This window comes from Syngnathus leptorhynchus, chromosome 2 (assembly GCF_054491065.1).
Source record: "Syngnathus leptorhynchus isolate UIUO chromosome 2, UIUO_Slep, whole genome shotgun sequence".
Taxonomy (NCBI): Eukaryota; Metazoa; Chordata; class Actinopteri; order Syngnathiformes; family Syngnathidae; genus Syngnathus; species Syngnathus leptorhynchus.
The window spans coordinates 20,459,880-20,477,990 of record NC_141196.1 but is presented as its reverse complement, the minus strand read 5'-3'; the positions used below and the strand labels follow the sequence as shown (position 1 = coordinate 20,477,990).

The 18,111-nt window shown below is 42.5% G+C and overlaps 1 protein-coding gene across 1 annotated transcript in view; it reads right to left on the bottom strand.

Moving 5' to 3' along the window:
- The window catches only part of tenm1 (teneurin transmembrane protein 1), a 175,665-nt gene that overhangs the window by 21,141 nt on the left and 136,413 nt on the right, over positions 1-18,111 (bottom strand). Inside the window, exons 22-27 of the mRNA XM_085905448.1 lie at positions 9,924-10,078; positions 8,154-8,237; positions 6,329-6,523; positions 3,262-3,349; positions 1,764-1,960; positions 365-678 (exon numbers count right to left, since the gene is read on the bottom strand). Of these exons, the coding sequence (XP_085761574.1) occupies positions 365-678; positions 1,764-1,960; positions 3,262-3,349; positions 6,329-6,523; positions 8,154-8,237; positions 9,924-10,078 (1,033 nt within the window). The remainder of the gene's footprint in view (positions 1-364; positions 679-1,763; positions 1,961-3,261; positions 3,350-6,328; positions 6,524-8,153; positions 8,238-9,923; positions 10,079-18,111) is intronic.

Here is an 18,111-nt window from a genome sequence, read left to right as displayed (position 1 = left end):
GAAAATAAACTTTAGACATTTTTAGTCAAAGGAAATAAAAGAAAGAAAATGTGAGTGAGTGGTTAATCTGCATACTTGCGCAATCTTCTTGTTGAGTGACAATTGCGGACACACACAGCAGCAAAATTGTTCTCATTGTACATGCATGCACTTGAACAGCAAGAGGGTGAACATAATGAGAAATATGCTTTGTGTGTATGTCGGACACAAGTAAGCTTACCAAATGGCCGATTAAATTCATCACTCTTAAAATTATTATTGATTTTAGAGATTACTTTTTTTTCAATACGTTGTGCATCTTGGTTAAAAGATGTACATGCGTACGCATGGGAACTGAATGATGGCCAATGAGTGCAGAACTTACTCATATACAGTGGTCCAACTGTTCTCATCGCTCTTGGTTGCTAGGAGACCGGTGTTACCATGGTAAATGATGTGGGCGATGTCGTGACCCTGTGCGGAAACCTTCCTCAGTGTTCCGCTGTTACTAAGAGACAACCGGTACACTTGTCCACCAGGTAGCGCCAGCCAGAGTGGCACACCGTGAGCATCTCTCTTCACCTGGAGTGCATGAGCATCACGACCTGTCACTGTAGCTAGCAGGCCATCCCTACCATAAGAAAAGTTGTACAGGTAGTGGCCGGTGATCAGGTGCTTAGTGTACAGGTGTGAGCCATTCTGTTGAAGAAAAAGGGGTACACATACTTTGGTCACTATAAAACTTCTGTACCCTGTCAAGTATGAACTAGCCACCACCCCGTTTCAAGTAAATAATCAAAGATAGGTATAAATAACTAGTCAAAATAATCATAAACATACAGTCACATAAATTTCACAATTTCAAACTTCTGCCTTTAAAAAGAAGCATAATGTTAACGTTCATTATTCTTATTGCAGTGGCATGAAATTGCAATGAATCATAATAAAGACAATCATAAAATATAATCATAAAATAAAATAAAATTCAATCCATCCATCCATCCATCCATCCATCCATCCATCCATCCATCCATCCATCCATCCATCCATCCATCCATCCATCCATCCATCCATCCATCCAACCCTTAGAATAATTTGTTTGTAGTGACGAGAGCACAGCATGGAATAGTATCCCTTTCTCACATTAACCTCTGAACCCAAAGATGCTGGGGCTGATGCAGACCATTTTTACAAATTTCCAATTGTAATGCAGTTTCCACTAGAGCAAGATCTCTTCCTCACAACGACCTCTGACCCCGGACAGTCTAGCACTATTATATGACTCTCCCAGAGGCTACATTCCATTTGGCAGAGGTGCTTTTTTTTTTTTTTTAAAAGACCCACTTTCAGCGAGCTTCTTATGAATCGAAAGTGTTTTCTTGTACTTCGATTGAGATTGTGTTGATAATATCTGTGATTTCTTCACTGTCACAAGACTAAGACAATACTAGATTTAAACAAGCTATTGATCATTCCTTCTTTTTCTTATTTCTATGACAATTCACTTTTAGACATATAAGTACATATACTGTGCATGTCACTGCCATTGTTCAACGATTGGTGTTTTACTATTTCATATATTAACTTTGATTGGTGTATTTAAACCTAGGTTTTTCAATTTTGACTACAACTAAATAAGCCTGGGGTCAAATTGAACCCAGAGAACACCAAGAGTTTAGTAGCCCACAATAAATACGCAATAATGGAAAGTGAGTCTTAAAAATTAGATGCACAATAGCATGAATGGTTGACATGTTTGATTCCCACAATTAGGGTCTGTGTACCTGGCTGAAGAGATAGAGCTCCTGGTCAAGGGGAGAGCTGATCTCAACCATTCCAGCTGGGCCAGGCTGAGGCTTGTTCGGGCTGACAGCTCGGATTCGAATATTCCCTAGATCAGCAATATACAATGTGCCATTGGGGCCCACGGCCAGAGAAGAGGGAGCTTTGAGACGAGCGTCACGAGCGTAGCCGCCGTCACCTAAATAAAATGAGACGGAATTTTGAGTTAGTACCACAACGACACATGGAGTTACAAGCCACCCTCATAAATACAAATTCTTCTTTCGAGAAGTAAACATGGATCCAAGTTAGCAAATAATATTTCATGGTGTGACCACAGCAGGATTTGGACTCCAGTAGGTACTCAATGGTCTGGATCAGAACAATATGATGCTGACTGAAAATGTTCATGTGTTGTGGCAAGACAGCAGGAAAAAGGCTTGGTGAAGTCCTTTAAATGTAGTCAGCAGGAAGCACAGAGCCTCTAGCGGGCCAGTGCAGCCATTGGGATGGTGGTTTACTTTTTAACAGCATACAGAACATACACATCTTATTTTGTAGATGCATGCTGGCGTTCAGAGACAGAGACTCTGTGAGTCTTCATGGTGAGGACATGGAAACGGAAAGCTTCTGAAGAGTGTAATCATCAGTTAACAGCAAGACATGATTGGAAATATGCAAAGCAAAGCTCAAGAAAAAAAGAAAGTGTTACAGCCCATTGGCTTGTGGCATGAGAGAGACTTCCCTTTGCTTTGATAAAGGGGAGGGGGGGGCATGACAGCTTTTTATGAGCTGAATTAAATGATAAAATCACATCCTCTGACACTTACAATGGAAAGCATGGCCTAACTGACAAAAAAACATCTGCTTATTTGTTTGGTCCTTTTCTCAACCTTTTATTAGATTTCCGTTGGCCTGCGATGATGTGCCAACCTGTTTAAAACCTTCATCTGTTATAGCGGAAGAGCTTTTCGTTCGCCGGCCATAAAATGATTGGATTGGAAAAGCTTTTCTCGTATTGGTTTAGACTGATATTCAAGTGAAGGTCTTTGCAAAGGGGAGACAGCCACGCGAATACAAATACTAAAAATAAGTATTGCACAAACATACACTACGTACACATGTGTAACCAAGACAAGTTCAATTTTAACACAGCCTTAAATCTCCCATTGAAGTCATGTTCACACACCAAGGTCATTGCCAAAGCTTGTCAAAGCTCAACTTTCACTCAAATCAGTTTAAAAATTAGCAGAAAGATGTAATCACTCTTTTAAGAGCAATTGACAACTTCAATTACAGCTCGTCATGAAGCTTTTAAACGTCCTTCTAAACCAAGAGATAATTTCAAGTGCATGTTGTTATCTAATACGATCACATCATGATAGCATAACATAAGGATGTGGATGTGGATGTGTTTTGTGTGTGTGTGTGTGTGTGTGTGTGTGTGTGTGTGTGTGTGTGTGTGTGTGTACAAAGCGCGCAAAGTCCCAGATATCCTACCAGAGAAGCAGTCACAGTTGGGGTCTATCTTGCAGTCACAGTCCGTAGGAGCGCCAGAGATAACAGATATCTCTCCATTGGTTGACACCTGTGTAGTGTTCAAAAGTCCATGTCATGCAAGGCAAAAAAAACAGACCAATATTGATGCTATTGTGTATAATCTTGGCAGATCATTTTGAGTTTACGGAACAACTGACTATGTATGAATGTAAATCACACAATTATTAAACATAGATCACAAATCTTTCCTCAACATTACATGTATTATATATAAAAACATAGCTGGTATTTTTATGCATGTTACTATAAAAAAATTGACTTATTTTTTCAACAATATTAATTTCGGTTATATCAAATAGTATATTCAAGAAAAAAACTGTTCTTTAGTGTTGTTACTGTTGATACACTTAATTGTTGAGCTGATACAAGTCAACAGAGTATAAGCATCATTTGAAATAGCTGCAAAAAGCTCCGTGTTTATATAAACAGGTACGCTATGCACATTTGGCGCTCAATTTAGGCCTTCAACTCACAATACTTTCATCAAGGGTTCGATTCAAAGAGACAGGCTGATTTCAGATGTCTTGTCACTTGACTGTGATCAAGGCTTCAAAACTATGCCCTCTACATGGAACAAGAGCTCGCAATTGATGCTTGTCACGGTTTGCTCGCTGTCTATTCTGTGACTGCGCTCAGAAGAAACATCCTGTGATCGTACAGAGTCGTGCGTCTGTGTGGGAGACAAATTGAGTGGTTTGCCCAAACGGTTTCAACCAGCAGGGGTGCTACTGATTGCGTGTCACATACAATTTCTTGCTAAAATAGATACTTGTGAGTTGCAATAGGCTTCATGTCACCTGCGACCCCCATAAGATGCTATAGAAAATGAATGGATACATTTTTTTGTCATCCACAATAACGTGGAACTGTCTTGAGGGTTTTTCAAATACTTTTTCAATTCCTGTGTAGGTAAAAGACTTGTTCTTGTATTGGCTCTAATTAGACAGCCCTGATGAATTGGTCAGTGAGTGTACAGGCCTATTGGTCACCTGATTAAATTCATACATCATTTTTACTCTGTTCTCAATTCCCATGGTGTATCTCATATTGCTTCAATGCAGTGCATGATGCCCAATTCACAATTTTTATTGAATTAAATGTGCACACAAAACCTGCCATCGTGTCCAACAATTTGGTCCTTCTATGCTCACCAATTGCCAAAATGTGTCCCACCCAAATACTGATGCCCAAACATCAACATAACATCATGTTTGGTGAAAAAGGATCAGTGCCAGATGTTAGGGTTGACAAATAATTTTGATCGTATGATTATGCTGGAATGTAGGCCAGAATTATTAACTTTGTTTAAACCTTTAACCTTTCCATGACTCTGGAAAGTTTCCACATTCAGTTGTTAAAACTTTCCAGATGGTGTGGAAACATTCTTACTTAGTTGGTTATCTAAAATGCTCCACTAGTTTCTGTTTCCACAACCTTGTAAAACAAAGAGCTAAGGCCCTCTGCACTGATTAACCAGTTGCTGAGGTGACCACCAAACTCGTCCACTCTCACACCTACCCTGCTTTCTCTCAATAAATATGCTCTTTCAAGAGGCCTAAGAGGCCAGACTACTTTTCCATCACCTCAGTATGCTACAAGGTGACAAAGGTTTTCTCCACTTGCAAGTGCTAAAGGACAAACTGTCTCCAGTGTGGTTCTTGCAAAGAAGTTAGTGAGCACCACTCTAACACCAGGTGACTTTTTTCCCACCTGTGAGGAGCATATCTGCGTGCTGAAGTGAGCTTGGAGTTTGGAAGCGACAATCACAAACAACTACAACCATTGTAATGGCAACGTGAGTTTTTTTAATCATTTGTTATTTGATCTCGTATGGTGTGTTATTATTTGTGTTTTTGATCGCATGGAACGCAGAATTAGTGAACCAGATCAACACACACTTGTTTTTTACTGGCTTCAGACACATCCAGTGATGAGCACAGTCCTGTTGACTAAATTGCTTCTTTTTTTCAAGTTACTGTTACTTGAGTTATTTTTCATGAAAATTCCTTGAGCTGGTAATCGGGAACACCTTTAGACTTACAGTAGCTGAATCACGCCTCTTTAGTGGTTGCGCACAAATTTTGAGGTGACGCATGATGGCTGTGTCAGAAGTATGGATGGGAGCATCAACGTATGTACCTCAAAAGTGAGCGAGACAGTCAAGCAAAAGTTCTAGGAATGATTGTAAGTCAATAAAAATTAAACCCAGCAATCATTTCATTTTGTCAGTTTGTTGTAATATTTAGCTCGTTAGTCTTGGAGCAATTTTCTTCACCTAATTTAGTTTTGACTGATCAAATCATTTCTACACCAGCCTTTTTTTAACTTGGTACAAATCAATGGTTCCTCCCCACGTCATTGTTTTTTTTAATGCCATGTGAACCAATTTAATGTGGTGTAAAAAGTTTGAGAACAAATATTGTTGGCGCTGTTGAATGCAACTCGTGCGATAAGTGTTGCAAAATATGTTCTATTTCCTTGTGCTGTGAAAATTGTGCAGATAAATTGTCACCTGTTTTGATCGAATGAAAATAGTAATGTTAGACACATTTAAATTGGTTTGTTTTGTTGAAATAATTCACTGTCATGTATTATTGCAGTTGGACAAAGGTTTGCTGGAGGGCGTCGAAGGTGAAAGGCAAAGTTAAGTGCGAAAGCCGAAAGAATCAACATGTCTTGTGTGATCGATACAGGATGATGCTTCCTCGAGGTTTTTCGCTGCTAGACTCAGAATTCCGGGATTATTGATTAAGCCCAGGGGCTGTACCTTTGCTGGTGCTCAACTTTTCAGAAGTGTTAAGATGTAGGAAAAAATGTATGAGAAAAAACAGAAAGCTTTTAAATGAAAGGCTGCATAATTTTTTTAGCTTTATGACTTCTCTGCATGAGCATTACATCATTACTTTGGTTTAGAAACTTGACAGAAAAAAAATCTTGAGTATTCTATAAGAAGACTGTCAAAGCGCGATGAATTTGAATGAATTGAGAGTTGACTTGATGATGCGACCTGCTGAATGCGATTGATGCGCCGCTCATCAGTCTCAGCGATGTACAGGGTGCCCAAGTGTGACATGGCGATGGCTTTGGCTGCTTCCAAAGTGGCCCGAACTGCAGCTCGGCTCATTAGATGGTGGTCAATGCCTGGCACCTGGCAGTGGATGGGCCGGCCGGCGATAATACGCACCTGAAGAGTTTCCGATACCTGAAACCATGCCATACCATTCATGTGTTAGCCATGAAAAACAGGAGTACAAAACACTCCATACACACAGCCTGTCTGACATTCAGAAATGGATGATGAACCTTTAACCAAAAGGGGAATTGCATTTTTATTAGTGACATTGAAGGTACTTGCTTTTGCAGATCTCTTTCCTGTGTCAAAGAACCCTCTGACCGCTATCTGACCTCTGTCCCTTATATTTAGTATGAATATTCCTATTTTGTTCTACTTTTTAACCCTTTAGCGTTTTCTCCATGACCCTTCTGAGACCAACCTGTGGCAGGAATATTCTCTGAGCTACCTCTTGAAAACTGTTGGGACTGTTCCAAAAATACTACACACACTCATAGCATGTTAAGTATCACAGCTTAATGATTACCACCATTCCTACCATATCTTGATTTACCACACACTGGTTTATTCAAAATCAATTTTAGTGGGCTTGGGTCAAATTTGATCACCAGCCACCAAATTTCAGAGTGGAAAAAAAAAGCATGCATTTTAGGCATTTAGTGTAATGATTAGGCTGTCACTCAAATTTGACCCAAACAGTTTTGTAAGGTTTTCTTATGAATGGTATATTGTTCTAAACTTTCAAAATCTTCCAAGTTCATTTTGGCAGTCAGTGTCTTTCTACCCTTGATGTGTAAACAATTGAACATAACGCATTTTGTCCTGACTACTCTGTCTCCATAGGGCTGGGTAGGCTCTGTCTCTCTCCATCTATGAGCTGCAAGCTATTCCTGGTGCTGAAATACCTCGATGATGATGCTCTGTTCTCAGCTGTGTCATGTCTTTTCATCATCTTTTTAGACTTTAAGTGCTTTAACACAAGATGTGGAGTGTGGATAGCGCCCAGGGAAAAATGGGTGGGATATATTGTGTTTTAAGTCCTGCTCGTGAAGCACATTGTGTTGCTTTTTATTTAGTATGAAATGTAATATATCAATAAAGTATTGATGAATTGTCTCATAACTGCAAGAAAATAAACATCTGTTGGGGTGCAATATCTGATGGGGGATCTGACTCCAAGATTATTCCAACAACTCTGCTGCAGTTACTTGGTAAAATCATCTGTTTATTAGTTGCTTGCTGATGTTAGACAATGATATTATTTCATTACACATTATTACGATGTTGATTGTGTTGTTACAAATGTATATGACAACTCAAGAATTGCTTAGAGATAACCAAGAACATTCAAATAATGGGTCACAGCTATAGTCACGATGTTGTTTTGACATGGAAATTTTGCGTGATATTTACTACAAGACCGTCTTGTCTGACATAATTTACATTGTCCATGAGAGGCACTACTTTTGGCAGACATGTTTTTCTATAAAATTGTGAGTGACACACAAAAGAACAGCTTGTGGAATGACGGCCCTATCGCATCTCTTCTTCAGCATAGAGCAGGATTTTCTTGTTACTTGTATCATTCACTGAATATTGATATTGTGACAACAAGGCAGTTTGCGTACAATAATTTTCATCTCTGCAGCAAACAGAATCAGTATTTATCTACCAGAAAAGCACGTGGAACGAGATTAGGAATATAAATATTGTCGGTTTGCAGTGTACACTGCGGATGCATGAGTGTATGTGTGTTTACCTGTAACACAATGTTGTTGTCCAGGATGTAAAGGGAGTTGTCCAGAGGGTTAATAGCCAAGTCTGTTGGCCACTCCAGACGTACCTGCACAAGCACAGAGAGGAAATACAGTTTGTTTTTATATTCATAAATGAATCAAATAGCCTTGGCAGTGGCAGTGACCCTTAGGTACAGGTGATACAAATGATATCTGCTTAATAACATAGCATTTGGCTGCCTGGCCCTTCCCGCATATGCAAAGGTCAGCGTCAGGCAGGGAGCATTCCTTGTGTTTATTCAACAGCCACAACTGCTCATTTCGACTGTGATCCAAATGTCAGCCAATAACCATGATCGCCACATTCTGAAAAAGCGCACCCTACTCAGTAACTCTGTGGGGATCAAAGAAAGACAAAACGAGACTAGAGCCACCCACATTGCAGTGTCCAGCTCGCACCCAAACACACAATAATAAAAAATAAAAAAAATACAAGGTCTTTGTTTGAGGAGATTTGTTGGAGGGGAAAAAGAGGTGATTGATGACTGTGGAGTGGGATTGGTAAATAAATGGATCATGCTAAATTGCTACTGACATGTCCAATTATAGGCTCTGTCAAATGGGAAAGAAGAGGTTTCAGTCTAAAATCCCATTTTAATGGGTAGAGAAATTAATCAAGCAGGGCTCATCCTGTCTTGAGACAAAAGACGACAAATACCAGATCTCTGTTCATGATACTGAGCTTTTCAGTAATGGCAGGCAAATGCGGCTGCATACAAAGAGTCAGGTCTGGACAAGTTCTGTCAAAAACAGCTCAAAGCTCGATCAAAGCATTTTGGTGTTTCAGTGTTGAACTGATTTATTCAAAAGAAAGTTTTGACATCCCAAGATGGACATTTCTTTTGCCATAAAATCTGGTGTTTTTGACTGACATCAACTGAAGTACTGGCGAAGACAAGGGTTTCAAGTGCTAAGGTTATATCCAACAGATTAACCATTCAAATATCAATAGTGGGCAGTCATCTAAATAATGTAGTTTCACAATTTTTTTACTTTTGTTTGAGGATTTGATTATTTTTCATTCTGCACTTTGAATCATGTTGGCAGTTGTTGGTTGGCAGCACACTCAACAGTGTGTGGGTTGGCATATATTTCTTTCAGAACTTTGCACACATCATGAGTAGTCTCTCAGTAAAAATTCAGTACCGCTGAATTTTTATACCTTGCTACACAAAACATCACGTGTTTTAATTTAAAAGTCAGTTTGACTTTGCACAAAACTTGTGCCAACAATCTGCTGTTTATTTGGCATAAATTAGCATAGTGGTGTTTGTCAAGTCAAACAGCTACATAAGTTGTGATCAATATTGCTGCCAGTTTGAGGTCAGTGCAGTTTACAAGAGCAAACACAGATGGAGTATGATGACAGTCAGATGTGCTGCAGAGGATCATGTCTAACAGGAGGATTGAACTGGCCTCTTTAAAGACATGCAATTGCGTCTCTAGAGTCACCTGGTCTAAGCAGTCATACCCGGTCATACACATACCCAGGCACCTTCTACTTCGTACCTGTGTGAGTGTTTGTGCAGAGATCGCACTTCATCTATAATTCATTTGCAGCTCTAATAGGCCTGACATAAGTCAGCAGTGTGATCTGAAGGCTGGCTGATCAAATTACCTGCTTTTGGTTTTCACAAGATTCTCTCTCTCTCTCTCTGTTCCAATTTTTAATCCACATTTGGTTGTTTTTAACCCAGCATTTTTAACACACAGACACACAGTTAGGCACTCACCTGGCTAATGTCCATACGTGCATCACAGCTTAGGGGTTGCGTTGACATCAGTCCATTGGAGCCAATCATGGTGGACAGCAACCCCCTTTCATTAATCTTCTGAATGGTGGTGCCATCAACAAAGTAGACAACACCCTTTTTATCCACTGCAATACCTAGTGGGTAAGAAACAGAAGCAAAACTACCTTTAAAGATGAGACGAGAACGGGGATAAGAAAGCAAAAATCAAAAAGGAGAAAAGCTGAGAGCAGGAGTGAGTGAGACAAGATGGGTAGAGGCAAGCAACGATGGGACTTCTGAGTATGCATCCAATTCAGTTAGACATTCAGCTCAGCTAGTGACTGTCTTATCAAACGTGCTGCACTGCAGAAACGTAATTATATTTCCATCCCAGAGACCACTAAAGGGATTAGAACAATACAACTGCAGGAAGAGCTTATTTGTCACATTAGATGCAAGCAGGGTGCTTCAGTGAACTTTTGACATTTGATGCTTGCAAATTTACATCATAGATGTTCACCCACGAAGTATGCAGACATATTATTCCAACAACACCTATAAAAACTAGTGTGTGTGTGGGAGTGTTTTTCTATGAACAGTGTACACTTGAAGTCTCCTTGCAGTCAGAGACTGTAGCAGGAAACAAGAGCGAGGCAAGTCGAGGTATTAAAGGTCAGGGCAGACTATGAATCATCTGTAATGGATGAGGAGCGACCTTCCTGCACCCCCACCCCCTCCCATCTCATCTTCATACACAAAATGGGCCCTTGGACTCAACTCCTCAGCAATATTCCTCTCATTCTGCGCCGCCATGATAGCTTTCACTCTACATCGGCAACAATCAGCCATATTTCAGAGAACCTTGGCGCAAATTCAATCTATGCTGCCCGATGCTAAGCCACTTAAAAATACATTTTGGTTATGGTTTATCATTAAGTTATGGCAAATGTTTATCCATTGTCCTTTATCACACTCATGCCTCAAAGGACTCAACAGACAATGCATATTTAGATTAAATTAAGTTACAATCACAGAACTAATCATGCAAAAGAGGAATTTTGGGAAAAAAAATCCAGAATTGTGCATATTATGAATGCGGAAATTTGCTTTTCTCGCATGAAGAAACAACACATACAAAGTAGAAACAGCAGATACAAAATTTACATTATTTTAAAAGATTTTAAAACAATGGTCAGCAGTTTTTTCCTCCTCCAACTCTGTTAATAGACATAATGCCATAAAGCATGACATTGATATCGTCATTATTGAAAAGATGTTTTCTACATTGATATCATTATTGAATTTTTTTTTCGTCTATTCCTTCTGTCTAATTTTACTACAATGAGAAAAAAAATATTGGAATACATTTTTTTTCATATTCCTTACCCATTGCTGCAGAAAATTGTTTTAGATATGTTGTTTCTACCAACCACCATTAATCAAAATGGTTATAATTATAAGACCCCTGCATCAGATTTTGATAGTGTATGTGTGTGTGTGTGTGTAGGGGGGGGGGGTATCCATTGATCTCTTTTTTTCCAGACTCTCGTATTTCTGTCATGCTGTCGTATTATTACTTTAATTTTTACTGCTCATTCCATTTCAACCATTGTCATCCTGTGAAGTGCTCGGACCAGCATGACTTGGTGGGCTCTTCATGTTGGTGGAGGTGTTTACACTGTCACTTAATGTGTTGTGTGTGTGTGTTTATATATAGCAACGGGATGACTTGGTTTCTGAATACTTGTTGTCTTTTTGTATTGACTTTTATTTATTCCTGTAAAAAGCATGTTATTCAGCATTTGTAATGTATGAAAGGTGGTACATAGTTAATCAAATTTGATTTGAAATACAATCAAGGAGGGTTTACATCCATCCTCCTTGCTCTCAATAGCAGCAATCTAAGCTCTCAGTCAACACATGCGAGCTCACATTGATGAAAAACAGCGCAAGGCCAACATTGACACGTGCTCTCAAGCCGGCAACTGTGGGTCGTAAATTGCACTGCTGGAGAGGGGACGTGGGCACGAGAAGCCAGGGTCAATGTGTGTCCTTCAGAGACCAGGGGCTTTCTGCCCCCTTCATCTTCCCTCTGCCATAGAGAGACCACCCACATATCCTCAAACTTGCACTCTTTAATTGCCCCAATGTGCTAAACCAGCCTGACCCAATCTGCTTCCATGCACGTGTCTGTTGTTTTTCTGTATTTCATACATGTATTAAATCAGTGGCCTCTGACATTCAATAATGTCAAGGTCACTCCCCCAACACACACACGCACACATCCGCGCGCACACACACACACACACACACACACACACACACACACACACACACACACACACACACACACACACACACACACACACTTTCATTCTCACCGACTTTGCCATTTTTCCTACTGTCAACTGGCATTATGTAAGGGGAACATCTCAACCTACTACTTCCAGTCCGGTTCGGTCGTTGACCTTCTCAGGATCCGCTGGAATATACCGCAGCTTCCAACACTGGCGCTGCATCACCACCCAGACTTCCTACTACGTCCACCGCAAGTCCCGTAGATATACCCAGCGCAACCATTTCAGTTCAGTTAATGTCACTTGGTCCACGTTCTGTGCCCCTTCCAGATACATTGACTAAAAATCACCACACGCTAGTTGGCCTTGCTAGGTCGGCTAATGCTCCGGTAATACATTGTGGCAGAAGGGAGGAACAAGTCTTTATTCCATGAATTGTCTGCCAAACAGTGGGTAGAGACAATTCCCCAAAGCAACAACAAGAGCATGACATCGCAAAGGACAAACATATCACCCCACCCCTAACTGTAGGCCTGCTGGGTGAGAGGTCTGGTACTGTGGTCCACTACACAGCCCCGCCCGAACACCCAGAAGGACACTCGAAACACACTAATAAAAAACTCCCACAGAGTCATGAACCGGCAAAGATGAGGTTTGGCGGGCGAGACGCAGACAAAGGTGTGCCCCGGTGGACTGTGTGTGAGGAGCCTCACAAACACAAGCGAACGTGTATGCACAGAGCCCTGAACACTCAGGCGGGGTAGATGCAGATAGAGCGTCTGAAACACAAGGCAGGCCACATCCTGGGTCCGACGAGGACGAGGGGTAAGAGTGGATCTCTCACTCAAGCCGCAGTCTTAAGGACGAGGATGCAACACCCCAGCAGACATCAGCTAGGTGGTGACCTACGTCCAACACAGGTAGCAGAGCTGGGTAGAAAAAAACGATGAAGCACTGCAGACATCGGCTAGGTGGTCACCTGTGTCCAACACAGGTAGCAGAGCTGGCCAGAAAAGCCAATGAGGCACTGCAGACATTGCCCAGGTGGTCACCTGCTTCCAACACACGTAGCAGAACTGGCTGGAAAAAATGATGAGGCACTGCAGACATCTGCCAGGTGGTCACCTGCGTCCAACACGGGTAGCAGTGCTGGCCGGAAATGCCCGGTTGGGTTGTGGAAGTTGGATCCACAGCGCCGGTTGGGAGGCCGGACAGCTGAGTTCAGCAGGCACCCGAACGAGGCATGCAGCTATCCTGTCGGCTAGGGCCAGGCTAAGGAAGCCTACATTGAGGTGTGGGCGGCACTGAGTGGAGGGGCCGGAGGGCTGGCTTGGGCGGGCCTGACGATAGCGTGCAGCCCTGAAGGCTCTGAAAGCCTCACTGAGGGGTGCTTGCTGAGGCGTGGGCAGAAGATTCCGGGCGGCGTGGGGCAGACGGGCAGGAACGCATGTGGCGTTTTGAGCCTGACTGACCATCATCCTGTGGCCGGATTGTGGCGGAGCAGGCAGCCGCGGCTGGAGAGCGTTCAGTGGAGAAAATGCGCAGCTGGTCCTTACGAAGGTGTGCTGCAGCCATCCTTGGCAAATGGCAGGAATTAATCTGTTGGCCTCACATTGTGGCGGGCTGACATCACGTTGGGGTCACCACAATGTGGCAGAAGGGAGGACCACACCTCCATTCCATGACTGTCTGCCAAGAACGGTGGCTAGAGACAATTCACCAAAGCAACAACGAGAGCATATAATCACAAAGGACCCCACCCGTAACTGAAGGCCTGGTGTGTGAGATGCCTGGTACTGAGGTCCGCCACAACCTGACACTTCTATCGGCAACTTTGGTTTGCTCAATATTCGCTCACTCACGAGCAAAGGACACCTCATGCACGATCTCCTCTCCGACCGCAACCTCGACTTTCTCTTTTTAACCGAAACTAGGCAACATCCAAACGGCTTCTCATCAGTCAATGACTGCACACCTCCTGGGTTATTTTACATTTGCCGTCCCACCACAAGAAGTGGAGGGTTCTGCCTGTCTCTGTTCCGACATTTTCATTTGAATGCATTGTTTTTCAACTTTCTGGACCCTCTGCAATCATCGCCGCCTCAGTCCCCCCCCCCTCCCCCGAGCCACAAAGTGATTTTATCTGTTAATTCTCTTCCTCACTCACTTATTTGACCACTCTCTCATCCAATTTAATTCTGCTGGAGGACTTCAACATACACGCTGATAATGCCAACCTGCCTCTCACCAGAGACTTTGCATCCTGCCTGGACAGTTTTGAATTAAAACAATAATTGATTTCCCCACCCACATTAAAGGACATACTTTAGATTCATTTTGCTTCTCTGGCCCCACCCCCTCCATGCCTACTGCTGATGCTCTCCCTGTAACTGACCACTTCCTCATCACCTTTAACGCATCTCTCGAATCAGATTTCCCCGTCTCATCTCATTTCCGAATACCAAGGACATTGACACTCTCTGCTCCCACATCGACCATTATCCTGTTCCAGATGGTCTCTCCAACCCCAACAAACTGGCGTCTCTCTATAGCACCTGCCTCACCAACTCTCTCACCTCTTTTGCTCCCCTGAAACAACGGCCTGTGCCCTTTCCCACAACTGCACCCTGGTTTAGCCTCCAACTCAGATCCTTAAAATCCAAATACCATCAACTTGAACACCTTCACAAAAAAAAAAAAAAGGTCTCACTATACATAAGGATATGTACAATACCCATATCGCACAGTACAAGGACCTTATCTCACAAGCAAAATTCAAATTCTAATTTGGCCTCATCTTATCCAACGCTGGAAACTCCAAAACCCTCTTTTCTGTCCTCCACAAAATCTTCCAGCCACCCACTTCTCTACCCCCTTACCTGTACTCCACGGAAACCTGTAATTCCATCATGGACTTCTTCAACCACAAAATCCTTAGCATTCATCAGCACCTTCTTTACCACTTTTTGTCACCTCTCTCCTTACCCGAACCTCCCCTCGTCATCACCTCTCTAAGTTCTTGCTTCTCTGACCTAATTTTCAAATCAAAGCCCACCACGTACCGAGCTCGATCCCCTCCCCACAACCCTGGTCAAATCCTGCCTCCCTTCCCTTCTCCCCCTTATATCCACCATTATTCACTCCTTGGTGTCTTCTGGTATACTTCCTTCTCTCTTTAAAACTGCTGTCGTCAAGCCCATATGTCATGTGCCATGCCAGAGATGCTCGGCTGGCAACTTCCCTCAGCCACACCCCTTCGTTATCGTCATGTCTGTCACCTGCTCCCTCTTGTTACCTGATGTATTTAAGCCCCTGCCCGTGTGTATCTTGTTGTCGGTGTCTACTGTTGTGTTCCGTCCCTGTCTGCGCCCAGTGTTCCTGTCGTCTAGTTTCCCCCTGGTCTTGTCTGGAGGCTCACGGTCAGAATCTTATCCTTATCCAAGTGGACTTCTGTCTGTCGGTCTGTCTGTTTGCTGGCCGTGAGTCTCTATCCCGTCTGTGTCTTCGTTGCCCACCTTCCTCCCTTCCAACTCCCTTTTCCCTTCAATAAACCCTGGTCCAAGCTGCATTTTGTCGCCCTGGCTCAACTCAATCCTGACACCATAGTCAAGAAACCCGGTTTAGATCCCAATAGTTATAATTACCTCCACCCTATTTCTAATCTGCTCTTCATCTCTAAAATACTTGGAAAAAAAAACCGTTGCCACTCATCTCTACTCCCACTTATCCCTCCACTCACTTTATGAGCCTTTCCAGTTCAGTTTCCACCCCCGCCATAGCACTGAAACTGCTTTACTCAAAATCACTGACTTCCTCATCGCAGCTGACTTTGGTTCCATCTCCGTTCTCATCCTCCTTGAGCTCAGTGCGACCTTCGACACCATCACACACCCTATCCTCCTCAGACTCTCCTCCATTAGACTCTTCCACACTCAACTCAGTTGGTTTCATTCTTACCTGTCTGGTAAGCTCATTCAGCTCAAGTTTTTCTCCTCCAACCCTTCCCCTGTTACTGCTGGTATGCCCCAGGGATCTTTCCTGGGGACCCTTCTTTTATCTCCTCCCCCTTGGGCACATCCTTTGGAAATTCATCATACTGGTCAATTGCTTTGCGGATGGCACCCAGCTTTATTGTTCCTGTAAACCTAATTCCATTCTCTACCACTCTTTCTTACCTCCTGTCTCAATGAATTAAAAACCTGTTTCTCCTCAAGTTAAACTGTGATAAAACTGAAATACTCCTGCTTGACACTAAATCCACCATCTCTAAAGTTGGCAATTTCTTGACTACCATCGACAGTTCCTCAGTTTCTCCCTACTCCCAGGTCAAGTGTCATCCTTGACAACACACTTTCCTTTCACTCGCACGTTCCCATGACCACCCGCACCGCCTATTTCCATCCACGCAACATCAACAAACTCTGCGCCTTCCTCACCTCCCACACCACCGCCATCCTCATTCACAACCTCATCACCTTCCGCCTCGATTACTGTAACTCTCTTCTATTTGGCCTCTCTCAAGAGTCCCTCCATAAAATTCAACTAGTCCAAAATTCAGCAGCCCGAATCATCACATAGACCCTCTCTCTTCACTGCCACATCACCCCTGTCCTCCAGAGACCCCACTGGCTCCCTGCAAAATATTGCATACACTATAAACTCCTACTGTTCACATTCATGGCCATCCACAACCTCTCCTCTCCCTACCTGTCTGACCTCCTGCATATCACCACCCCCACTCGTTCCCTCAGATCCCCCTCATCTGCCCATCTCTTTGTACCCCCTGCCCCGTCTCAGTACTATGGGTGGCACAGCCTTTAGTCGCTCAGCTCCCCTGCTCTGGAACACCTTACCACCTGATCTCCGAAACTGTGACTCTTTTTTCATATTCAAATAAAGGCTTAAAACCCACCAGTTACAAACTGTTTACTCCATTTCACCAACCTGCTTTTTTATTACCTTCCTGTTATTCTTTCGTGTCGATTTTAGGACATGATTTATTTCATTTTATTGTATGATTTTATTCTGACTGTACGGCGTCCTTGTGTTTCTTGAAAGGCACTTTATAAATGCAATTATTTTCATTATTACTGTGCAGCCTGAATCTTTTAACATCTACATCCCTGGAGATTCTCCTTGCAGTATAGCCATCCCTGGATCCATCGATTCATACACTTCCTTTCGCTTCCCCACCTTCTTCTATATAGCATTTCTTAAAACTATCCCAGATATCACAGCTCATAAATCCTGCACAAGGGCAGGACAAGGAAGCCATGCCTATTTCTCGGTATCTGAGTCCCTCCCATGTCCCTGCATATTACTCTTGCTTGCATGCATGGGATACAATAAATTATTACTCATGTCTTTGTGTGTATCTTCTGATATATTCAGACACTAAGTAGTGACAATCTTTGACCATTTTTTCTGTGTCTATATTTTTAGCAAATTATTCTGAGATACTGAGATGGTGGTTATTAAAACAGCCACAGATTTGTCAGTATAGGCTGGATTTTCTTTTAGAGTTAATAAAGATATGGTAAAATAATTTATGTTCCCTCCGTACAGCCCGTGGATTATTACAAAATCATTAAAAGATGTGCCACGTCTCCCACAGTAGACCTGGCAGCCCTGATACTGATGTTTAGAGGCTGGCAGTAAGAATAATTGAGATATATCTCAACTCAAGAGTGTGATGGAAATTTGGCAAACATGTTGGATTGGATTCTTTATCAAAGAAAATCAGATCAGGATGAGTTGATTTGACCTTGGTAAAACAGCTTAGACTGAGGTGGGGGAATGCAGCTGAAGCGAAAGAGAGCTTCAAAGGAGGGAAAGAGAGGACGGTGAGACAAAAGGGCGTGATGACGAATTGCTTCAATTAAGCAATACGA